Below are 27,358 nucleotides of genomic sequence, written 5' to 3' on the forward strand. Positions count from 1 at the left end.
TTGTGGTTTTAACCCAAAAATTTCCAAAGTTTAATAATATGAAGGGTGGGTCGTTACCATCAAAGTTCATTTTTTTGAACGACCACGCTTGCAGGTCTCTAAGATGAAGACAGATCTTGCCTTCCTTAAGAGGTGCGACGGTTGCCGCTAGGAATTGCCTGTTTTCCTATTAACCTATTTCCCAGATCTGTTTCTTCATCTTGTCCTGAAGATGAACCACACTAGTTGGTTCAAAACGCGTCGACCAAAATCTTCAATGTGATTTCTTCCGAAAAAATATTTTTTATATTAAGATATGGATCACAAAAGCTTGAATTTGAATATGAAGGAATATTTTGTTGGGTACAAATTTGTTGTTGTAGTGTGATTGCTCTGTTCATTTTTTCCATTGCATTTTATTTTGAGTTAATATATCAGTGTGTTTATTTTATCAACAATTTCATAAATATTTGAGATAAATATTTTCTGGGTTTTTAATAAATTGTTTAAGTAAAGAAAATTGAATCTAGTATAAAAGAATTTAACACATCCTAAGCGTATAAATGTAAGGAGGGAGAAATTGTGGAGTCATGAGTCACCCTTTCCTTGTCTTGTTTTTTTACCCCTCTAGAGTGCCTTTTACTTCTTTTTGTATAATGCTTGAATGGAAGCATAGCTTAGGAGCCCAAGCTTGGTTTTAATGAATTAGCATTTATTTACCCTTAATGATGAGTCAATTTATTACGCATTAGGGTTGGTACATGCAAGAGTTCCTTTTATTATGTGATGGAGCATCAAGTGCTCAAGGAACTGGGTGATGGCTAATGAGGGGGGTAGATCTCATTCTAGGCTTTTGCCCATGCGCTAATTAATGTCTTGTCTATCTTTTGCATTTTAAATTTTCTTTTTCTTTCATTATGGCCATTTTATGCTTTTATAATTCTTTTAGTTGCATCAACCTCCATGGAAAAGTTTTCGGCCCAACCCAAGGATGAGGATAAGAGGGTTCCAATTCTAATGAACCAATGACCACAAGCCCAAATAATGGAGATGAAACCAAGAGAATGATGGAAAGTGGTAAGTATGGAATAATCATGGACATGCTACTTCAATCCATGTTTCCCAAGTAGTGCCCCTCTTATAACCCTAAGGCCTGGTCGCACTAGATCAGGGTCAAAAATTGACCTCCCTCGTAAAGTGAGGGAACAAATTTACAGTCAAGATCAGTCAATCATCTAGATCACCCTTTAATCCATATTAGAATGCCCAAAACATTAAGTAAAAGCACATTATAGAAAGATGGTTAAAGTACCTGTTGAATGACAACCCACCTTCAAGAGGAATGTCGCATGGCGAGAAGTGTTTGACTGGTGCAAATGGTGGAGGATCGTGGCACAATATCATGTACTAAGAAAATTGTAGGGCTACTCGTTGGCTAGTTGTACAAAGGATAAAATTTTCTCCTATGGGGTTACCCACTTTTTGGAGGTAACATTTGGTTCCAACTCGGGGACATGTGCTCATCGTGAGCGCAAGATCCAAATGCTTGAACGTGGAGTGCATGAGAACCCCACCAATCCTTGGGCTCACGGACATGTGCTCATCATGAGCGCATAATCCAAATGCTTGAACGTGGAGTGCATGAGAACCCCACCAATCCTTGGGCTCGCAAACCTATTACTTTTATACTCAAAGCCACTTATTGATAGCATGTGAGCAGGGTGTTGATCGTCACCCTTGCAATTATAGAATATAAATAAAGCAATAGTTGAAATAAAAGTTATCTAAATCCAATTTAATTTATTATGCATACACATCAACGTGAATAATGAATGAGTAGGGTGCACAAACTATAATGCAAACAAAAATATGCAATGCATAAAAAACTATGTATTACACCCCTTCTTGACTAAGTATAGTCATATAACCAATGAAGCCAATATATTATCAAGTCAATGTCACACCCTATTCCCCTATGCTTAATGAAGAGATAGAACAAGGAAATATCACAATCACAACCATTATCTCATAATACTCAGCTATTGTATTAGAGCAACAAGGGTGGGTGGTGGGAAAACAAAATGACCATTGATCATAAACAGGATGAAACAAGAAAGTAAAAACTTTTCCATTGGATCCTCTCTTACAACAGAAGTATGGAGTAATCAATAATCAATTTTAAGAACTCTTTCCAAATAGCTATCTCAGGCATACAACTTTCATTGATGTCACTTGAGACATGTTGTGAGTGGTATGAGGGAAATGACTGAGGGGAAAAATCTCGACAAATAGGCTACTAGTCATGAAAGTCAAATTCTAAAGGGGCAACCAAAATTGTCTCATCACATTCATAACACTATGGTATAAAAAATTAGTAATCATATCCTCCTAATCATCATATGGTATGTGAGGCTGGACAAAATCATGGTTAGTATCAATATTGGTGTCATAAATTGGATCCTTGTCAAGATGATGATCACTCACATCCCACTTCCCTTCTTCTACTTGTAAAAAACCATCAATATCATTCTCTAGGGAAATAGTGGGATCCTCTATTTCAAGGGCTCCACAAGATGTATTATCACACTCAATATCCATGATGGAGCTTTCTTCAACTTCATGTGGAAATGCACCATTTTAAACAAGACTCTCTTTAACACCGGGTTCCCCTCGTAGATCATCTTCAAGATCTTTTTCAATATGTTCCAAAATGGACTCTTCCTCTTGCACATTGTATTCTTCTTGATTCCAACCAAGATTTTCTTCATCAACAAAAGGATCATGCTTTCCCTTAGTATTTTTTTTAATATGCTCCACTTGATAATCAGAGGTGGTCTTCCCTTCTGGTGACCACGATCTTCTTCCTCAGCTTCCTCCTCTACATCTTTAGAGGGATCAAAAAGCGTTGAAATTCTAAGGGATAGATAATCCTTTGTTTTCGATAATTGCATTTTAAAACATTTTTCAACATTTTCACATTACATTCACCCAATATCATCATACGCAATTATATAGAGAGAACATCAACATTAACAATGCAATGGAATAGTAAGGAACATTAGAAGAAAAGCATACACAATAGAGACACCAGGGTTTTTGGTCAGAGACCAGGGAAAAACCCCACAAGGGGAAAGCCTAGAATCAATTCTTCTTCCTCTTAGATATTCATCAAATGTTCAACTGAGATATAAAGTCCAATTATAATGAGACACAAGTCTTTCAATATCAATCACAACAGACCTCCTAGGGCCAACCCTAGATTGTACAGGATCCTCATGAGATGGTAGCAGAAAAGTCTATCAAAGAGGCATTCACAAGCCCTCCATAAAACCTCTGATAGATCTCCTAGTGATCAACAGATGAAACCATAAGGGCTACCTCCATATCACTGTCACAAGAAGCATATATCCCTATCTCAAGTAGCATACATGTTACTGCTATAGGAGCACGTGTCATGGTCATATCACTTTCAAGTATTATTTTCATCACAATCATAAGTATCACTGCCATAAGGACATGTATTATACATCATTGTAATAAGGACAAGTATCACTACCATACATCATTGTCATAAGGACAAGTATCATTGCCATACGTCATTGCGATAAAGACAAGTATCATTGTCATACATCACCATCATATCATAGAAGATTAGAGCACTTAAACCCTTATCACAAAGCTAAACAAGTAGGGGTCCTTCCATCAAAAGTCAGCCCTTAGGGCTCCAAATACCATGCCCTTCTAACAACCCTATTGTCCTTCACAAGGGACTATACTTAGAGGACAATAAGGATCTACCTAACAGCCCTCCACACTATACACAAGCTGCTCCTAATTCTATTCAAATTGAACCTCATCAACCTAGCAAAACATCAATATGAAAGACACCATACATACCTTTGCATAGGATGTCAACTCTGCCCTATACAACTCTGCTTGTGCATTGAATTTCGAAGGTCACAGCCCTCTGATTAGGGCATCTTGTAATGCTATGGATCTGTTCCCAAAGCGGCCTCAAACTCCTCCAATCACTGTGTTGATCCTCTTCCCTTGAGGCCTTATTCCTACGTTGTTCAACAAGGTAGCTCGGCCCCTATTCACAAGTCTGCTCCAATATAATACGACCTCAAATCTGCACTTAATTAGGGCTCATCCCTCCCTAAACCACACAAAAATATTGCGGCCCTATCAAAGAATTTGCAACCAAAAACCATGCACAGAATCTACCAAAATCACTCCTCTAGCACTCGGCCAGCTCTCTGCCTAACTCGGCCTGAACCAATCACAAGAAAACACACAAAACAATCCTCTTCACTTCAGCTAGGCTCCCATAGGTTTGCGGTCAGATCAATCCTTCTTCTTTGATGTTCTTGCACTTGTGATGTGTCTTGTGTGTTGAATGAGCACTTATTTGTACTAGACATTGGAGAAGCCAAGGGGTGCCTTATGTGGTGAGGCCGACCTAATGAAGACCAACTTATGATTTATCCTTTTGCTTAGAAAAGAGGCCAACATGATAATTGTTTTCCCAACATTAATTTGAGTCATTTATTTAATGAAAGAAATACTAAGCCAATTTGAACACATCAACAATAACATTTTTTCTTTAACAACTTTGAATTCTCTCTTGGAGCAAGATGGTTTCTCTTTAGGGTAGTTGGGCTTCTCCTTGGGGTAACTGGATTTTTCTTAGGGAAATTCATTCTGAAGCTGCCCAAGTTTCAACAAAAAGGAATTTCCTTTGGATGGCTATGGCAAACTCTTGATCGGTATCTTCATAGCTCAGAAACATTGGCCCCAAATATTCAAGAAGCTTTTCAATAAATACCTTGATAGAATAAATGCTCTTAGGTTCATAGGAATATTTAACCCATTCGCTTTAATCCCTCCCAAGAGAATTAATGAATAACCTCATGAGAGCATCCTCATAACCATATTGATCTCTAAAGCATTATTGATGAATATCACCACATGTTTAACTGCTAAAGAAGGATCACCATCATACTATGGAACATTTGCCAAACAACTTGAGCCATAAAGATTTGGATATCCAAGAATATCCTTGACATCCAAAGCAAGGTACATTTCATGCAAATCCCAAGGGGCCACTTTCTTGAATCTTACATAACAACCAAATAGTGAGTCACCGGGGTGAATTCAAAATACCTTGAGAGATGTTTGCTTCACCCAATAAGCATTGAAACTTTGAAACTTAATGAACTAGGGAATCGTTCTTCCAATGGAGTTGCCAGATGAAAAGCTCTGACTTAGGATTTGGAATGTTCTCGTCAAGATTGATTAAAGCTATGAATTCGGATTACAAGGAGGTCGACTCAACTCCTCCTCGGCAATGGCACTGAAAGTGTTGCTGCAAAATCTAGCAGACATTGTGCGGGGACTCACAAGGCAAGGGCCATATCCTATGGAAACAATGAGGAAGGTGTGAAAATTCTATCACTGCAACAACTGATTTACTTTACCTACTTATTTTCCAATAAGTTATTTATGAAATTCCTTCAATAAACATTAAAATAAATTCTGCTGCAGATATCACACCATAATACAGAAACAAACACATGCACAAGAATCAACACATCGACACAAATATTTTGGACAATAGTCCCCAGAAAAACCCAATGTGGGAAAACCGGTGCAACAAGGGAGGATTTTATTATTCAGCAATTCTTCAATACAACAGGGTGCCAAACTGGCTTACCCAACAGAGAGAAAATTCTCCAGCACTTCTCCCAATCTCAGCGTCAGCCTGGCTGACCTCTGCGTAGCTCCCAGACACTCTGTGTCAGCCCTTGCCTCTCTGCGCGTTCTCCAACTAACCCTCAGGCCTTTTCTTATACTTTTCTCATTCGTCCATCAACAGCCGAAATTAAATCTCTAATCAACCGCTAAGATTAGATTTGGCTTGAACCATGACTTTTGGACCCTTCTAACCCAGTTTTATATTAATACCAATTAATATTTTATTTTTCCTAAGTTTAGACTTAGGAACTCCATTAAAATTATTAATTATTTTAATATCTCCCAAACCGGTTAGAATCTGCCCAAACCATTTCTGGGTCTTGGAGATCTCATGTGCTTTAGCTTCTTCACCAATTTTCATGGCTAGAGCACATTCGATGCTACCCCAAATCAACACTCCCTCTTAGTAAGGATTGTGCTCTAGTAATACTCTTCACTGAGTATCACCCTGATCGTCCAGCATCGGTCCCTGTGCTGATGCTAGGTCTCCCTGCCCAACATCCTCTACATTGTTGCCCATGGTCCTGCCCCACTGCCACTACTGCATCTGTACAACAGCTCCCTCTGCATCCGTGCTGTTGTTGGCCTTTCTCCCAACACTGCATCTACACTGCAACTCCCTCTGCCACATTGCACCGTGCTAGTGTTGACTGCTATCGCACTATAACATCACCCCCATTTCTGCTACTGAAATGGATTCTTTATCATCCCCATCTTTTCCCTGAAATAATCAAACTTTGTTCTTCCAAGGGCCTTGGTGAGGATGTCTGCCACCTGTCCTCCTATGAGTGTAGCTCAACTGTACAGCTCATCGTTGGACACACTCTGACAAAGTGACACCGGATATCAATATGCTTTGACCGGTCATGAAATACTGGATTCTCAGAGAGCTTGATGCAACTCTGATTATCACACATGATCCTGGTCGCCTCCATTTTTCTTCGGAATAGGTTCACAAGCAGTTTTCTAAGCCATATGGCCTCACACGAAGCTATGCTCGCCGCCATATATTCTGCCTCATATGAGCTCAGAGCCACGGACTTCTATTTCCTACTGCACCACGAGGTCATTCCTGATCTAATGTTGAAATAGTACCCAGAGGTACTTTTCCGATCCACTGAACTTCCTGCCCAATCTGCATTAGTAAATCCACTCAATCTAATATCTTTATTCCTGAATCCTGGTGTACAAGAGTCCATAGTCGACTGTTCCCTGTAAATATCTAAGAAGATGTTTGGTTGCTGCCCAGTGCGCCCTCTTTGATTCCAACATGAATTGACTGAGGGTGTTGACAGCGTAAATGTTTGGCTTAGTATTGACCAGATACATCAGGGACCCTATGAGCTGCTTGTGTAAGGTGGGATCAACATCCTTGTCTTCTGATGCATCAATCTTCTTCCAGTTAGTGATCATTGGAGTAGCCATGGGTCTATAGTCCTCCATCCTGAATCTCTTTCAAGATTTCTATAGCATATCTCCCTTGCCCAAGGAAGATCTCTCCCTTATGCTGCCATACTTCCAACCCTAGGAAATAATGCATTCGTCCCAAATCCTTCATATCGAATTTTGTGGCTAGATTCTTCTTGCAGTCCCCGATGAGCCTAGATGATCCTGTCAAAAAGAGATCATCCACATACAATACTAAGATTAGTGGCTCATTCTCTACAACTAGATAGTAGAGATTTGGATCTGCGTCACTCTTGACAAATCCCATCTTCTGCAAGTAGCCATCGATTCGACCATACCATGCTCTAGGTGTCTGTTTCAGCCCATACAAGGCTTTCTTCAACCTGCATCCATAAGACTTCTTCTCGTGTGTTTCAAAGCCCTTTGGTTGTCCAATGTATACCTCTTCTTCTATCACCCCGTTCAGAAATGTCGTTTTGACATCCATCTGATGAATCTCCCACCCCATTTGTGCTGCAAGAGATATCACGGTTCTAATAGATGTATACTTGGCTCCCGGGGCGAAGGTCCCTTCGTAGTCAATTCCTTCCTTCTGAGCATACCCCTTAGTCACAAACCTGGCTTCATATTTCTCTACACTGTCGTTTGCAGCATATTTGATCTTGTAGACCCATCTCGAACCTACCACTAATCTATCTTGAGGGCTTCGCACTACCTCCCAGACATCGTTCACCATTATGGAGTTGTACTCTTCTACTATCGCATCTAGCCAAACCTTATGTTGAGCTGCCTCCTGGAAACTGGCAAGCTCCCCATCCTGAGCTACTAATGCCTGATATATATCTGGTTGTTTTCGCTCCCTCTTATTGTTTCTTGGCGCACCGATGAAGTCCTCTACATCTTGCAAAATCTGACGAAGTTCCCTGCTAGTCCTTCCTCTGCCAATAGGTGCTTCTGTTAGCTCCTCCTCATCCTGTGGATCTTCCTGACCCGAGGAAGAATTCTTTACTTCCGTTGGTTGAAGAGGTTTAACCAACAACTCCTCTTTTGACTGCTCCTCGGAAGGCATTTCACGAGATTTTCTGAAAGCCCTGTCCTCCATGAACTTCACATCTCGTCGAACCACTACCTTCCTGCTCCCTAGAAGATAGATTCTGTATGCCTTAGCATTCTCGCTATATCCCACTAGATACCCTTTTTCCGCAGTTTGATCCAGATTTTCCTCTTTTCCTCGGGTACGTGGCAATATGCTAAACTCCCAAATATCCTGAAATGACTGACTTCAGGTGTTTTCCCTGTGAAAACTTTCTCTGGAGTAATCTTGCCCAATGCCCAATGAGGAGTCCTGTTCTGAACATAGACTACTGTGTTGCATGCTTCCGCCCACAAGAATTTTGGCATATCCTGATCATACATCATGGCCCTAGTTGCTTCTACAATAGTCCTGTTCTTCCTTTCTGCTACTCCATTCTGCTCCGGATTGTAAGGAGTTGTCCACTCTCTTTTGATGCCCTCCTTAGCGCAAAAATCAGTGAAGTCCTTATCGACATACTCTCCACCATTATCTGAGCACAAAACTTTTATTTTCTTCCCAGTCAAATTCTCCACCAGAGCCTTAAACTCTTTGAATCGACAGAAAACCTCGTCCTTGGTTTTTAGAAAATAAATCCAAGTTTTCCTTGAGTGGTCATCAATGAAGGTAAGGAAAAACTTAGCACCACTAGGAGCTTTAGTGGACATATGTCCGCAGATATTTGAGTGTATCAATCCTAGTACACTCTTAGCCCTGTTTTTACTTCTAGGAAATGCTGCTTTGGCATACTTTCCTAGAGCACATCCTCTGCATACATCATCTCGTTCCGTACTAAGATCCGAAACTCCTGTTACAGTGCTCCTGAGAATTCTCAGAGCCCCATGGTGCAAATGTCCCATTCTTCTGTGCCATAGTTCGTTCAAATCTTTGTCTCCATGACTACCTATTAGTGCCATTGGTGATTCTAGTTGTAGTCTATACAACCTGTTATTTTTTATCCCGATCTGCACTTTCTTTTTCCAGCTCGGTTGTTTGACGTATACTTTCTCCTTGATGAAGAAGACGTCATAGCCTTTGCCTTGAAGTTGCAACACGGAAAGTAAGTTCATCCCCAATCCTGGTACATGCAGCACATTGGTAGCACGGAACTGCTCTCCCAATTCTGTTTGAAAAACTATGGTACCCCTCCCTACTAGAGTACACTTTGCCTTGTTCCCCATGGTGATCTGAAAGTTCATCTTCTCCTCCCGATAATCTGAGAAACATTCCTGGATTCCCGTCATATGCCAAGAGGCTCCACTGTCTATATACCATACCTCTGATGATGCAGAACTAGTCATACAAGCCACTTCTTCTTCCAGCCTGGAAGCCAACATAGAGAAATCGAAATCACTTTCTCTTGTGCAATTTTCTGAAAATCTGTGCGAGTCTCCTGACATAGATGCCTCTGCATCATGGTCTCGACCCATAATTGATTTTCCCTTCCTGTCTCTGATTACTTCCTCTGATACCATGTGAAAATTCTATCACTACAACAACTGATTTACTTTACCTACTTATTTTCCAATAAGTTATTTATGAAATTCCTTCAATAAACATTAAAATAAATTATGTTGCAGATATCACACCATAATACAGAAACAAACACATGTACAAGAATCAACACATCGACACAGATATTTTGGACAACAGTCCTCGTGAGAAAACCAGTGCTAGCAAGGGAGGATTTTATTATTCAGCAATTCTTCAGTACAACGGGGTGCCAAACTGGCTTGCCCAACAGAGAGAAAATTCTCCAACACTTCTCCTAGTCTCAGTGTCAGCCTGGCTGACCTCTGCGTAGCTCCCAAACACTCTGCGTCAGCCCCTGCCTCCCTGCGTGATCTTCAACTGACCCTCAAGCCTCTTCTTATACTTTTCTCGTTGGTCCATCAACGGCCAAGATTAAATCTCTAGTCAATGGCTAAGAATAGATTTGGCTTGATCCATGACTTTTGGACACTTCTAACCTAGTTTTATATTAACACCCATTAATATTTTATTTTTCCTATGTTTAGACTTAAGAACTCCATTAAAAATATTAATTATTTTAATATCTCCCAAACCATTTAGAATCTGCCCAAACCATTTTTGGGTCTTGGAGATCTCATGTGTTTTAGCCTCTCCACCATTTTGCATGGCTAGAGCACATCCGATGCTACCCCAAATCAACAGAAATATTGTCACTGTCATCTCACCAATCTTCCTCCTATTGTTTAGTGGAATTTCACCACAAGGGAGGCTTCCCTGTATTCACCTATAAGGATACTCTAATTAGAGGGCTCAAGATTATATGAATAGCCTAGGGCAGGATACCTTCAAGATGAATGAAAAAATTAAACACTTTAGTATTATGATGCTTAGAATAAGAGTTGATGTTTATAACGTTCAACTTCGTTCTATTCCTACTAAGATCAACCAACCTTCATAAGTATCACCAGTATAGCAACAACCTGCAGCCTGCTATAGAAATTGTGTGTTTTCAAATGAGAAATGTTGTCCATATTCTTTAACTTCTTCATCAGTAAATCAGTAATTTCAAAGAACCATCTTACCTTCTATATGTAGTCCACTTTCCACCAGTGATAGTAACAAGGCCACTCACATCTGTGGAAACCACATGATCTCTTGAGATGCTGGCAGTGTCATTAGCTGAGGGATCAGTTGCCAATGGACGAATTCCACTCCAAGCAGAGAGCACATCTGATCGGCGTACCTGAAGCAAAGATTCCAAGTCGATGATTTAAATTACTTGTATTGGCATTATCCTCGAACTATAAAGTAGTAATAATAGGTAGATGACAGTTCTACTCATATTGTCCATTGCCTTCCACAGAATGAAATGCCTACATACACTGACCCTTTCCATTAAGATGTAACGCCTCAAATAACAATCTGACAACTGCACCCTATGCATATTTGGTCAAGGATTTTGCAAAGAAGACTGTCACATTGACATAATCAACAGTTTTGAATGCCTAATTAGTAAAATAAACAAAGAAATGAGGAACCCAAGGACAGGCATTTTTAGCTATTTTATCCTTTGTCCCATAAAGAAGTATAGAAAATCAAATCCACATATTGCTTCCATACTTTTAAGACTGGGAACACCAAGGAACAGTTTCCAAATTTCATGCAAATGAATTATCGATTTGGATATCAAATGCACTGGACTGTTAATATCCCCACTAGTAAAATAGAAGAAAAAAGGATATGATTCTACTCAATAGTATCTATTGAACAATATCCAAGTCCAATTCTAGTAATCACATAGTAAAGCTTGAGAGAAGATGCATCTTAATTCTATACAGAGAAGACAGTATATTGTATATTCCCAGTTGTCAAGCAAGGTTGTTATGCTTTTGTTTCCCAAAATCACACACTGATTGAAAAGGTAGACTACAAAAACCGTTATCATTCAAGAAAGCAGATAAAGCTATTTTTCCCTATTTCTAGGTACGATTATAAATGATTAACTTTTAATAATAAGGTACTGAAAGGTGCTGTTTGTAAATATTTTTCTGGAAGGTACGGTTAGCCTAACCCTCCCAGTAAGACCAAATAACTTTATGGATTTGTTTTGATACAACCAGCACGAATATCAATTGAGAGAGCAGCTTCAAAAACCATCCACCATATTGATAAAATGTGATAAGCGATTTTTAGTCAAGTCCAGGTTCCTAATTAACGATTGTAAGTAATTAACTTATTACAAAATTCAAAAGTTTGCATTAAACTTGAGTAGTGATTTAACATGAACACATTAAGAATAGGCATTAAACTTGAAAAATGCTTGAAAAATTAACAAACATTGGATTCTTCCCCCGAGTAAATATGTTGGCTCCTATCTCTCAGCCTGAAAAGAATATTGTTTCACCATTCATGCCCATGTCATGCACAAACAAATGAGTTTAGGATTATAAGAATGGAGTGGCAATAGAGATTTCAAGCATCTAGAGTAGCACAAGCATGCACTGTCCACAAGTCGTCTCCAACATGCTATTAAATTTGCAACAAGAACACAAGCTTGAAATAACAATACATATTTTATATTACGGTATTATGGATGAATTCTAGGAAAAAAATATCAATTTTCTTAAGAAAAATGTTGGCATTCGAGTTTGTACCAAAAAGTTGAATGTTTTTCAGTATGGTGTCTTACAGCCAAGCATGCGACTTAAAGATACAAGTCTCCAACATGCTATTAAATTTGCAACAAGAACACAAGCTTGAAATAACAATACATATTTTATATTACGGTATTATGGATGAATTCTAGGAAAAAAATATCAATTTTCTTAAGAAAAATGTTGGCATTCGAGTTTGTACCAAAAAGTTGAATGTTTTTCAGTATGGTGTCTTACAGCCAAGCATGCGACTTAAAGATACAAAAGATCAAAGTTGGAAGCCAAAGAACACAACTGTCAACCACTAGCAATGCCTTACTACCAGGAACAAACAGTAAACCAGCAAGAGAGATAAGTTGATTTTCAGAAAGAAGTGTGTAACTCTCTTGGAAAAATATAGTTATGTTCTGTATTATGTTATGTCTCCTATCGGTAACTGACTGGTAGAAATGAGATATTATATTCTTCCTTCCAAATTTTTCTGCGAATGTAAAATTTTATCAATCAAAAGAAAAGGAAAACAAGACTGGTTCAACCCCCGAGCCCAATTTACGGTAATAATTTGGAAAAAAAAAAAACTATATTCCAAGGAAAGTCATCTTTGGAGACAAGACTGTTAAAATTTGTCAACTCAGGGATGAATTTCTCCTAGAAGAAATCATATCTTGCAGTTCTGTTTGAACCACCTATAATAAAACTTCATTTCTGACAATTCTAATATGACTTTCCAAAAATAGTATGTCACATCTCAATTTGGAAGTGACTTTCCAAAAATTGAAAGTCATGTCTAAATGATCAAGGATGATCTCGACATAAGAAATCCACTTTAAAATCAAATCAATCATGATTATACAAGTCAAGAATTAACATTTTATCCTTACTAGTATTATTATTATTATGATACTATTTTTATAAAATAGTCTAAAGTCATTCACCTTTAATGGATTAATAAAAATGGATTCTCAATAATCTCATGGAATAGATCAATTAAATTGAAAATCTTTTACTTGGCAAATTGAACCTCTCTTTTGGAATAAAATAGTAACTCCACACTTAAGAGAATGTAACTCTCCCTCACTAATTTGATGTATGGCAAAAGTGTAACTCCTCATTAAATGCACTTGTAACTCGCTCACTCGATTCGATTTGTAACTCTCAACAAATATTCTCTCATGTCTAAGTGTAACTCTCTCTCTCCCTAATTCGAATTGTAACTCCTCAAGACAAGTGTACCACTCTCTCTGTTCTTGGTATGAGTTGCACTTATCCTCAAGTAACTCCTCTTTCATGGAATTCGATTCTCCTATTGTTGGATCAAGACATGAATTCATTTTGTAACTCCTCTCCATTCTCATCTATTTAAGCAAGAGCAAATGAGAGTTGAGAGTAGCATGTTCATTGTGAAGAAGGAGAGCAAGTGTTGAATGTGTGCAAGAGAAGTGTGAGAGCAAGTGAAGAGCAAGAGCAAGGGAAGAGTTGGAACAAGTGTAGGAGGAGATCTTCAAGCAAAGAGCAAAAGCACTTAAGCTGCAAGTTGATCAAACATTGGTGACTTTATTCATTCTCATTCCCTCTCTCTCTCTCTGTACTCTATTAAACAATTGAAGAAATCTAATAAAAGAAAAATCATTTGGGTTTTCCCTCTTGAGGGGTTTTGCGCTGGTCATTAGACCTAAATCTCAGTGTCCCATTGTTAAAATTGGCAACTAGGACCAAACTCCATGTGGGTCATCTTATTAATGGCAGCTGATATTTTTCTTGGATCCCTCTCATCGAGAGGTGTAGGACTGATCTAAAGATCATCCGATTCTGATAAGTATTCATGGAGATATGAATTTATTTGTGTTATGGGACAATTCGTCAAGGTCGACTAGCAACCAAATAAACCCCACTTGTGCTCAACATTTTAATATAAATAGAGGTGGCCTTCAAATCATTTCTACACACTCACTTGGGATCTCTTCCTCTCCACCTGTCTTTGGGTTTTAGTAGGAGGAGAGATCCTAAGGGATGACGCTGCCCTAATGGAGAAAGGCTCTATGCTGCCCTAATGAAGAAGCCCTAATCAGCCTTAACGCAGTCATGGAGGAGACTACTATAGCACAGCAAGGAGAAGTCCTAGCTGCCCTCAACGTTGGTCTAGAAGAAACCTAAGTTGTTGTCCTAAAGAAGAGACCTAGCCCTAGCCGCAGATCTAAATGGAGCCACAAACAAGCCCTAGCCGCAGTTGAAGAGGTGCCCTAGCTGCAGACAAGAGAAGAGGCCATGCCCTAGCCACAGTAAAGAGCAAGCCCTAGCCACAGCATTTGAAGTGCAGATTTTGGTGCGGATTCTCTGTGGAAGAAGGTTGCAGCTCTAAGCAGCTAGGAAGGGTGCTTAAGGGCAAATTTATGGGCAGCGTAGGTATGTCTTCTTAGTCAGAACAAGCCGCAACAAATCAGAGGTAAGTTGAAGTATTTATGTGTGGGTTATCTCTGTCATAGGGCCACTAAATAGGGTTGTTGCTACAGCTGCATGGGAGGACATTTTTGTGAGGGCGCAAAGGCTAGTTGAGGCCCTCTCTCTAGGCCGCATATGCCCTGGACAAAACACATTAGGACAAAGGTTCTTCCTTATTGTTTGGGGTTGCTTTATGTTGTTGGTTGGTACAGGTTGGTTGTAGGATACATGGAGGAGGAGCCTCATACCCTACAACAGACTTGGATGCCTATCATTGGACAACAAATCCTTGTTGTAGCAGATCCGAGATCTGTAGGGTGCCTTGAGGTGATTGGGACAACTAGTACATGGCAGCAAGGTACAACATGTCTAAATGGGACAGCAATGAAGCTTGGTGAAGCATGGACAGCAGCAACGTGGTAAAGCATGGACAACTGCAAGCATGGTGATGCATGGAGCAGCAATGAAGCTTGATGGAGCAAGTAAATGAGACAGCAGTACAACATGTACATGATGCAATACATGGACAGTAGTGCATGAAAACAATAGATGGGACAGCGAGTACATGGTACAGCAAAGTGCAGTATGGTACATGGGACAGTAGTGGCAGCTTAAAGTACAACATGATGATGTGTACAGCATGGTCATGAGGTCCAGCAATGTGGTGATGGGTGCAACATGGTGCAGCACGGTGAGGTGCAGCATGATGACGAGATGTAGCACAATGATAGGTGAATGAATCACCTTGGAGAATCAGCTGAAGCAACATGTCTTCAATTGATCTCATGTAGAGATGATCTATTCTCTTATCTAGAAAGTCTAAGTGTTGACTTCTGTTGTAAATGTAATCTCTCTCTCTGACTCTCTCTCTCTCTGCTAGACTATTGAAGAACATATAAGAAGAATTGATCAAGGGTTTCCCCACATTGGGGTTTGTCCCTGGCTAGCGCCACATCTTGTGTCCTCTTATCTTGGCTTGTCTTCTGCGATTTTATGTTTATGTTCTATCTGGAGTTTACTTTAACGCTAATGTGATTACTAAACTGGAAAAGATATTGAGCCAACTATGAAAATTTAAATAAATTGCTCTAAGCATAGAACATACGTAAACTTAACAACCATATTTGTGCTTGGTTGTCTTCATATGATCCTTAAGTTTATGTTCTATCTACAATTGTTGATCTGAAAAGTTTTGAAGAAGAAATTTGCATTCTAAGTAATTGTAACAACATAGAACATTTAGTTTTCTGCAAAGTACTTTCAAGTCCCAGCATAGAACATTTAGTTTTCTGCAAAGTACATTTAGCTTTCTGCAAAATACAATTAGTTTTCTGCATAGAATTTTCAAGTTTCTGCAAAGAATTTTTAAGTTTCTGCATAGAACTTTCAAATTTTAACATGGCATCAGATACTTGGTGAAGACAAGTCCAAGGACACCAGAGATCACCTGAAGAGACCCCACTTGCTACCAAATTTTTCTGATCAAGATGACTTTGTCCTACTTTAAGGTAGAGGAGAAATTGAATGATGCTTCAAATTTTGGTCCATGGAAACCAAGGCTAGATATCACTCTTGAAAAACATGAAGTTCCAGAGTATGTTGAAAGCACAATAGTTGATCCACAAAAGAATGCAAATGTTGTTGTCAAATCCAAACATAAAAAAGGTGAAATCAAAACTAGAAAATTATTTTTGATTCTCTTCGTGATCATATCATTACTTATGTTCTTGGTTTGAAGAAAGCTAAAGAAATGTATGACAAACTAATTGGCATGTTTGCAATTAGTAACTTGAACCAGATTATTGCCTTGAAGAATCAGCTGAAGGACATCAAGATGAACAAAGGAGAGACGGTTCAAGCATACTTCTTGAGAATGACCAAAATCAGGAATCAATTGTCAACAATTGGTGAAGTTGTACCCGACAAATAAATGGTGTTGACTACGCTTGGAGGCCTTTCTCTTGTTTAGGAGACTTTTATCACCACCATTAGCAATATCAACACTATTCCCACATTTGATGAGCTCTTAGGAAAGTGTATTCAAGAGGAGGCAAAAATGATCTCCAAAGGGAGAATTTCACATCATGAAGAAGGAGAACCTACTGCATTTTCAGCCTATGACAAGAGAAAGAAAGGTAATAAAGGCTCTCATCATTTTTCAAAGAAATTTGTTTTCAAATCAAATGATTCCTTTAAAGGGAATCTAGACATGTCAAAAGTTAGATGCTTTAACTGTCAAAAGCATGGTCACTTTGCTCGTGACTGTAAAGAAAGAAGAAGAGCACCTAGATTCAAAAACAAATCTGATTATAGAAAAGACACTTCTGAAAATCAAAGAAAAGGCCATCCTAAGAAAATAAGAAATCCAAGGTATAGAAATAATGCAGCGGAAACTCAATCAAAATATTTTCTTGTTTCTGCTCTTTCTAGTTCTTCTTCTGCAGATTCGTTTGATAGTTGGTTAGTTGATAAAGATGTTTCCAAACATTTTACTGGTTACAAAAAAGCACTCTTTAGTCTAGTTGAAAGGAAGACTAATTTAAATGTTATCCTTGGAGATAATTCTACTCACCAAGTTAAAGGTTATGGTTCAGTTTCATTTCCAGTTAGATGATGGCAAATCTATCTTTCTGCAAGAAGTTTTGTATGTACCTGGCTTGAAAAAAATTCTTATATCCATATTTGCTCTAGAAGATAAAGGAATGAAAGTTGTTTCTATTAATGGAAAAGTTCTAGCCTAGCCTTTGAACTCAAGTATGAGAGAAGCCTTCACTCTTGGATCAAAATGTGAAGAGCTTTACAAAGTCAATGTGTTGATAGTGTTGGATACTGCCAACATACAAGGTGTCTCCCTGATGTGAAGTCCCAATCAGAACTCACACCATTTGGAGTATGAGCCCCATCCGGAGTATTGGCCCAACCACCATAACTTAAGGTTCGGCTTGGTTTCAACGAAAAGCATAAGAGATTATATACATAAACCTTGTATAAGCAAGTAAGTTGACATTGTGAAACACTAATTGCAATGTGTAAAAACGAGGCCTTCACAACTGGGAGACGAGAGTGAGTCTCTAGAAGAAAGTAATAGTATTAACCTAAGAGAGACACACGAGAGCATGAAAAGATTCGTTAGCAAAATAGTTCACATAATGATTGTTAAAGTGAATACAACACACATTCAACAAGATGAGTACCAAAGCCACCGAAATAGTTCAATTTCTCTAGTACATATGAACACAACATATACCATAAACATCCCAAGAATAGTCCTAAAACATTCGCAATAGAAAATGTGTTGGCTCATTGAGTTTCAACATTAGGTGAAAGATCCAAGTACACAGTTACAATGGTGAGGCATTATTTCCAGTAGTGGAACATTAACTCACTTCTTGCTTCTCCAAAGAATAGTTTTCTCTCCTATGCCAAGTAGGGAATCCATGACTAGCTCTCCAAAGCTTAAACCTCCAAAAAGCTTTTTGGTTGAGTTATGAGGTTACTTTTATAACAAGAGGAATGACCTTTCATCTCCCCTTGACTCTTGGTTTACCCTCATGACTCTTGGACTTCTAAACAAATTTTGAACTTCTAAATGACTTTGGATTTCTCTATGTGAATTTTGGACTTCTTTATGTAATTTTGTCCATATATGACTATGTGACTTTTCATATTCCACATGTGACCTTTGGACTTCCACAGCTTACATTTTGTCATTTTCCCTTTAATAATTACATCATTACATTCCACATGATGTGGCATGACACATGGACACACATTAACCATTATGATGACACTTGTACAAGTTACAACTTAACAATGGTGACATGGACTTCATGATGACATGGCGATGCCAAGTTGTCTTTCTTGCTGCTTCATCTTGCATTCTTGATGGCAGATTTGATCTATGCTTCATCTTCATGAAAGATTCGGGACTAAAGAAGAACTTGGTATCTATATCTGCGTTGGAAGACCAAGAGATGAGAGTAGCTTTCATCAAAGGAAAAGTCCTAGCGTGGGCTATGGAATCCCACATGAGGGATGTTTTTACCTTGGGATCTAGATTTGAAGGACTCTATAGAGTCAATGGAAGACCTTTGCTAGCAATGGTCCACGACATCAATCATCAAAGTGAGCTATGGCACCGAAAGTTGGCACATCTACATTATGAAGCCCTACTGAAATTGAAGAAGCTAGTCCCTGGGATGCCTAACGTTCAAGCTAGTCATGATGCAGTATGTCCGGGGTGTGCCAGTGGAAAAAAGATAAGGGGACCATTCCCCTCTAGCAAGAACAAGACCAATGATATTCTTCAACTCATTCATTCTGACCTATGTAGACCCATGCATGTGCACTATGTTCGTGGACACCTCTACTACATAATCTTCATTGATGATTTCTCTAGGAAGACATGGATATACTACTTGAAGCATAAGGATGAGGCTTTTGATATGTTCAAGGACTTCAAGGCACTGATAGAAAATCAAACAAGGAAGAAGATCAAATTTTTCGTGTCCGAAAATGGAGGAGAATATATGTCAAATGAGTCCATTGATTTTTTGCAAGAAGGTTAGAATCAAGAAAGGAATCTATCGTACCTTATAATCCGGAATAGATTGGTGTGGCTGAAAGAAATAACAAGTCCATCGTGGAAGTTGCCCGAGCTATGCTACATGATCAAAAGTTGTCGAAGATCCCTTGGGAAGAAGCAACAAATACAGTGGTATATGTTCAAAACATGGTTCCTCATCAAGCCTCGGATAACAAGACTCCTGAAGAAGTATTCACAAGTGTCAAGCCCAACATTGAACATCTCAGGATATTTGGTTGCCCCCTATATTTCCATGTGTCAAAGGACAAGAGGAACAAGTTGGAAGCCACCGAAAAGAAAAGTACGTTTGTTGGATATTGTGAAAATTCTAGATCATTTAGAATATATACATGGCCAAAGGAAGATCAAGTTTAGCAGGGATGTCGCTTTCGATGAAGATGTTGCCCTTGGAAAAGCAAGGGATCTTCCTCTGCCTCCTATTGAGAAGAGAGATGATGACATGGACCTACTAGAAGGTCCTTGTGTGCCGAAATCTAAGAAGGATATTCTTGATGACCCCATGGAGCCTATGGACCCCTTATATGCCCCTCCAAGTGATCTCCCTGCCAAGAAGAGACCATTATTCTTCGTGACACATCACAAGATGCTAAGAGATATGCTTCTGCCAAAAGGACCTTTAGAGAAAGTAAGAAGCCATGTCAGCACCAGGGATACATTGCAACTATGAGCATTATCATCCAGGCTGAGCCTCCCACCTTTGAAGAAGTTGTGAAAGAACAAGTTTAGAAGGATGCCAAGACCAAAGAATATGAATCGATTATGAAGAATGATGTATGGGATGTCGTTCCGAGACCAAAAGGAAAATTTGTCCTAACTTCATAAGGCTATACAAGATCAAGCGTGGAGCTGATGGAAGCATTGAGAAGTACAAAGCAAGGTTCGTGGCCCAAGGTTTCTCCTAGAAAGATGGAGAAGACTATCATGATATATTTGCTCTTGTTGCTCGTTACACTACTATTATATTGATTTTTGCCCTTTCTACTAGTCAAGGATGGACTCTTCACCAGATGGATGTAAAGACAACATTTCTTCATGGCATACTAAAGGAATAAGTATATGTTGAGCAGCCTCAGGGGTTTGAAATAAAGGACAAGAAGACTCACGTTTGCAGGTTAAAGAAAGCATTATATGGTTTGAAGCAAGCCCCCAAAGCCTAGTATGCCTGCATTGACAATTACCTGGTGAAGCTTGGATTCACGAGAAGTAGTGTCGATTTGAACCTCTACTTCAAAGTGGTCCAAGGTATGCCTTTGATTTTGATTTTATATGTTGATGATTTATTCTTGACAGGTAGTGAGCTCCTACTGCTCGAGTGTAAGAGGGAGTTGGCCTTTAAGTTCGAAATGAAGGATCTCGGTATGATGCATTACTTTCTAGGACTAGAGGTGAGGCAGAGACCCAGAGAGATTTTCCTTTCCCAAGGAAAATATGTCGTGAAGTTGTTGGAAAGATTTGGAATGGCAAAATGCAAGTCCCTGGCCACACCAATGGAGATGAACTTCAAGAAGCTATGCGGAGATGTCGTTGTACCTAATTTGGCGAATCCTTCTGAGTATCGATAATTGATTGGGGCATTGATGTTTGTTGTGAACACCCATCTAGATATATGCTTTGCAATGAACACTTTGAGTCAATTCATCACTGAGCCCCTTCATACACACTGGGTTGCTACCAAGCACATTCTAAGATATTTGCATGGGACGATTAACCTTGGTCTGAGATATACTGTCGAAAATGTATGACCTCATGGTTACATTGATGTTGACTGGGCTAGAAATGTTATTGACAAGAAAAGCACATCAAGTTGTTGCTTTAGTTTGGGTTCTGCCATGATATCTTGGATGAAAAGGAAGCAGCAGTTCGTAGCTTTGACACAACTTTGAGTACGATAGAGGTAGAGTATATTGTTGTTAGCATGGTTAGATGTGACGCAGTATGATTGAGGAAGCTCTTTAGGGAGCTATTTGAGCAGGTTCTAGATACAATAGTCATATATTGCAACAACAAGAGTGGGATCCAATTTGTAGAGAATCCTATATTTCATGACAAGTCCAAGCATATTGAGATCAGGGATCACTACATTCAAGACATGGTCCAGAGAGGAGCTATGAGACTCCATCACATTTCGACCGATTAGCAAATAGTGGATATATTCAGCAAGGCTTTGTCGAAAGGGAAGAAACCAGCTTGGACTGATGGATGTGACCCTCTGGGTAAAGGTCTCGGCTGATCAAGGACACTGAGCTATGTTATTTCCCCCTATCTGAGCTCCCAAGGTGAGGAATTGAGCCTTAAAGCTCTTGCGATTCAAGGAACTCTGGACAATAGAATATTTGTGATCCTTACCTCTTGGTAAGTTGTATCTTGCTCATTGTCGAGTAATAGGATAGACTGTCATCCTTACCACTTGGTAAGTCATATCCTACATATTGTCTCTCTTTGGTGTTGACAGAGTATACCCTAGTTGGCATCCTACCCACAAGTTGGACTTGTTGGGATTGTTTTTCCCACCCAACTGGCCAATGTGTGTTGGCTACTTGAGTGAGGCGTGATCCTTGCCATTTATGGTAAGTAGTATCCCACTCATGTTATGGGATGCAAGTGTTCTACCACCAACTCTTGAGGAGCAAGTTGGGAAGATCAGTGGACAATAGGATAGTCTATGATCTAACTCACGTTAAGTGGTATCCTGCCTATTGTCACAAGTCAATAGGATAGAGTGTGATCCTTACCTCACAATAACTGGTATCCTGCCTATTGCCCTTAGATAGAGGGTGGTAGCTTGAGCTCTCTTACAATGTCAAATTCTTCTTCTTTTCGATTCGAGAGTGTTCACAGTAGAGATGAGCCGAGATGAGCAGTGACGACATTTGACTTGACGATAACGAGATATTTGAGATGGGACATATGGTGCAGTCAGTAATTTCTCCCTAGCTAAGAGGGAGTGTTAATTTGGCAGCTCAGGGACAAATTCCCTCCTTTGGACAGCCTTCCTCATCAAGAAAAACCCCTCCTAGCCCTTAGAAGAATTTAATTTGGTTAAGGAAAAAATGTATTTTTAAGGTGAAAACCCACATGTGCACAAAAGTACAGGTTGACTTTAAAGAGAAATTGGGCACCCTTGGAAGCATATAAATACAAGACAAGTCAACCTCATTTGGACATCACATCAAGCATCTTCTTCTCTCTCTCTTCTTTAGATTGATTCGTAAGATTGGTTGGTACAGGTCCGAAAATTGTAAGGTTTGAGCTCACTCGTGCAAGAGGAAGAAATTAATTTGGAGCAATAGGGTTGGTTCAAGGAAATTCCAGCGATAGTTGCTCGGTTGATAGGGTGCTCCCTGCAGCTATAGAGCTACATCCGCACTGATGACCACTAACTCCCTATGGCTGTGACCTAAGACAAGTTTGATTGTTGACACAAACTTTAACCGTTGACCGCAAACTTGGATCAGTTTTTGGAGACTTTGATAAGATAGATTTATTGGGCTCATCTCTTGGATATTGTTTGGTTGGTTTTGTTGGATAGTCAAAGGATTGACTTTGAATTTTGATTGGTGAATTAGAACATTGTACTCTCTCTTCGTTGAACATTTTATGACAATCTAATAAGAAGAAGAATTTGAAAGGATTTCCCCCTTGTGGGGTTTTTCCCTAGTCTTTGACCAATCCTGGTGTCTCTTGTTATTGCTCTTGATTGCCTTATACTATATATTGCATTTACTGTTCTATCTACAATTGCTATTAAGCATTGGAAGATTGAATTGCTTTGAAAGATTGCTAATTGGAGAAAATAATTGGGCTAAATTGATTGTCACAACATAGAACAGTAGAAAATTAACATCTTTCATTTATTCACTGTCATCATTCATCACACTTCTCTTCTCGAAGTGTGCACTAGCTATTTGTCTTCTTTTACTTAGATGCAGTGTGATATGGAGCGATTGTCTTGTAAGGGAGACTTTTGCATGGGGAAACTTCTTTGGGATTGATTGAAGTGATTCTCGTGAAATGGTGCAGGTTTCATGCAAGCATCATCTTATTTAGTGTTGTTTTATGCATGTTTCAACCATAAAAACTATGATGTTTTCCCTAAACCTCATCTACTTCCTTGACATCCTTGCTCCTTTGTATATCCATCCTTTATATGCTATCTTCTAGAGCTGCTATATGACATTGTGTGCCCTCAATTAGCATATCTTACAAAACCTAAATTATAACAACTCTTCTAAATTGTAAAGGTCATAGGGAAGTGTACTTGAACTTTAGGCAACTCTACTCTCAATATCTCAAGGCTTCACCAGTACCTTTCCTCATATCAGTAGACCTTGTATCACCATTGAGCCCTCCTTAATTGAATCCTTTCCTAATGATCCTTTGTAGGGAACCCTCTATTGTGGGATTAATTTCACCACTACACAGCTGGAGAGAAGCCACTAAGGTGACAACAATGGTCGATCTCTTATTGCCATAAGACCTAGGTTGCCTAGTGGGGTTGTGCACTAGGCCTACTAGATTTTGCAATAACAAGTTCGACTTTTGTCCAAGTGACCCACCTGCAACAAAGAAATAAAGCCGGTTAGTGCCCTAGTTTATCTCCTCCACATGGCTGTGTAGCCCCTAAATGGATCGATCCTCCACTTTCTATGTAATCTTACTCAATGAAAATTATTTTAGATTTAGCCTCATTACGACAATTAGCCAAGAAAAAGCAAGATAGTAATATCCAACCTAGACAATGCAAATAAAATAGAGGTTTGCAAAATTAGTTCTTTTATTAATGCCACTAGTCTCACAAAACAACAACAACCTTTTGCTAGAGGGGAGGCTAGCCTTTTATAAAATTGTCTAATGGCTAACTAATAGCTAGTTAGACTCCTCCTCTAAAATAATATTTAATATTCATCCACATGTTGGAGACTTAATCATTTTTATTCAAATATTGAAATACATTCATAATTTGCCCCCGAAAGGGGCCAACTTGACTCAACAAATCCCTTGAAGGCTCATGCCTTCTTTGCTAGTGGTCCAGAAATTGATGCTTGGTCCAAAGATTCCCCAACATTCCACTTTGAAGGTCCAACGTCCACTCAACAACTAGTAGGTTGGCTCGATTTGCTAGAATATGGAGTCGACTTGTTGACTTGAAGGTCAACTTGGTTATAAAAACTCTCCTTGAATTGTAACAATTGTAACATCTAATTCTTTGTCCATATGCCACTCTCCTTAGTCCAAGATGTTAAGAACATCCACTTTGATCTTTCAAACAACTACTTTATCCATCCAACCGCTATTTCATGGGGTTTTCCACGTGTAGGATATTGGAAAATGCAATGTGGAAGCTATCAATTTAGATTTTCCTTATTTCTTAATACTTGCTTGTGAGACTTATTTATCTTATTGTGTTTCTTTATTAGATCTTTTCATCAAACAAATATCAAGATCAAAATAGTAAAGACAATGGACACAGATATTTAGGCTCCAAGCCAAGGCAAAACCCCTCCAAGGGGAAAACCTAAAAAATCAGTTATCTTCTTATAGAAACAACTTCAAATGAGAAAGCCAAGGCAGAAACTCTAGATCAAGTCCTCTTGTAGCACCAAGTCAGCCCTTCAAAGAGACCTACCAATTAGGTCAAAGTCAAACCAAGTCAACCAGAGACAAACCCTTCTAGAACTGCACCAAAATCAGAAATTTGGCCCCCCTGCAACAGAAATTCGGACCTGTAGTTACTTCAGAAATTTTGGCCCCTGCAACTACTCCAAAAAGTCACACGTGTGAGAGGAAAATCCCAAAAAACTCGTCTTCTTTCTTCTCTATGATTTTCTTCTTGATTCCTTGTCCTTTGCTCTTCTTTCTTCTTGTTTCTATTGCAAATAGAACTTGTTGGTGATGTGTGTCAAATGAGGTCAAAGATGTCTCTATATATAGCCTTTCCAAGAGGTCGAATAGCCCCTCTCTAGGTCGACTTGTCTCTACCAGGGCCGACTTGTACTAGGAGGCTTCCAGAACTTTCTAGACTCAAAAATCAATTCTTTTACAAGTTACACTTTGCCCGGAAAGGTCTTATGAACATGATGTTGACTCTCTTGACTCATGACAATAAACCCTATGACCAAAAAAACCTAGAAGCATGAAGAACATGCTTTTACCTAGAAGACCATCAATAATGAGCATGAAACCCATGCTTTAAAATAATAACTTTTTCTTTTCTTCTTTTGTTTGTTACAAAAGACACATATTGAAATGAGTGCAATAACAATTATGAAGACCGATACTAGTTACATTTCCAACACTCCTTCTTAACTAGGAAGGTATTCATAATTGTACAATCAGTACAACATCATTCTCAAATTGAAGAGTTCGCATAAGAAGAGTCGGATTGATAAGCCCACTGTAAGCATCAACATTATGACCAAAATTGTCTTTGAGGCCTAACTAGACATGCTCAATCTTCATTCAAGAGCATTATGTTGGGAGGGTTTACGTGTGTTGCCACACTACTTCTACAAGCACATACCCCGTCTGGATGTTCACTAGGTATGTCCTTTTAGGACTATTCTTATTTTGGATTCCCAATCCTCAAAGAATATATGTCCTCTTCGACCACTCTTATCTTGGACACTTGTCCTATCCTCAAGGAGTGTCGGTCCCTTTCCTTTCTCTGATGCTCTATCCCCAAGGAAACCACAGCTGCTTATCCAATCCTCCACCATCCTCTCTTCAAGGCCTTCACTTAGACTTACAGGTATTAATCCTAGTCAAGTGCATGACACATGAAGAAGAGAATGCACATGTGATGTCCATCATCACTCCCTCTCAACCAGAGAAGATATCCCCATTCCCTTTTGACTAGGGAATAGATCCTTGCTCCTATTCAAGGAGACACCTTTGCTCCTTCTCAAATCCAGAGGAGATTCTATACTCCCTTTCTATTTGGGAAGTCAACACCACAAGCCTTATAGCTAGTCTTCATAAGAGTATCAACTACTTGTTCTTTATAGCTGCATGGCTCCCCCTTTCTTTCACATTTGCTTCCTTTCGAGGTATCATGGAGCCATCTTCTTTCTTCAATCTTGCGACAGGATCTAGGTCATTAATCTTGAACATCACTTTCATCTTGTTATCATCAATGAAGGCATTATATTGAGCCTTTCTAAACTTCAAGCTTATCCTAGCTTCCTCATGAAAGTAATCTCCTTGTTGTTGTACGAACTTGACCTTCAAGTTATCTTCTCGCATTGCTACCTTTCAATCCTAAGATAAAAACATCTTGACTTCATAATTGCCAAATATTATATATTCAACCCATACAGTTGAACTTGCTTCAACTATCAGCATGTATTCCTGCAATATCCTTCTAGGTAGCAAAACAATATGTTAACAAGATAACCAATGAAATCATTAACATTAGACTTACCTCATCAAGATGAACTTCTCATCAAAGCATCAACATCCGCATGGTCCATCTCCACACGAATCTTCTTTCATGCATAGGAGTGCCCAAGGATCGAACTTGATTACCAAGTTATAATTTTCTTCCGGAGACTATATTGGATGTAGATTATTATTTTATATAATCTAGTGATAAAGTCTTGATCCTTTATTCTAGAGTAAGTCAAATACTTCTTTTCAGCATCATATAACTATATGGAAGGTTCACTAAGCATCTTTTTATGACCAAGATTTTGTACACATGAATCCTACCCAACTTCAAGTATGCAATTCTATGCTTTCATTCAATCATCTAGCTATGCACCCTAGAATGAGTCTCTAACTTGACCAACACCATTCCTTCATCCTTCAAGAGTATTGTTTCCACGTTATATGGAATATATATTAACCTTATCATAATGCTTCTTCCAAGAACCTTCCAAGATAATGGTTCTTATAGGATCTTAATGATCTATCTTAGCAAAATGACTACCACTAACATTATGTTAAAATGCCTGGATGATCAATTTTAGAAGA

The 27,358-nt window shown here is 39.0% G+C and overlaps 1 protein-coding gene across 1 annotated transcript in view; it reads right to left on the reverse strand.

The window, feature by feature from the left end:
• SDP6 (FAD-dependent oxidoreductase family protein) overlaps window positions 1-27,358 on the reverse strand; it is a 265,513-nt gene that overhangs the window by 47,363 nt on the left and 190,792 nt on the right. Inside the window, exon 4 of the mRNA XM_089445527.1 lies at window positions 10,771-10,931. Coding sequence (XP_089301653.1) covers window positions 10,771-10,931 — 161 coding nt within the window. The remainder of the gene's footprint in view (window positions 1-10,770; window positions 10,932-27,358) is intronic.

Source organism: Pinus tabuliformis, chromosome 9 (genome assembly GCF_031772625.1).
Source record: "Pinus tabuliformis cultivar Carrire ecotype Pingquan chromosome 9, CPIR1, whole genome shotgun sequence".
Classification (NCBI taxonomy): domain Eukaryota; kingdom Viridiplantae; phylum Streptophyta; class Pinopsida; order Pinales; family Pinaceae; genus Pinus; species Pinus tabuliformis.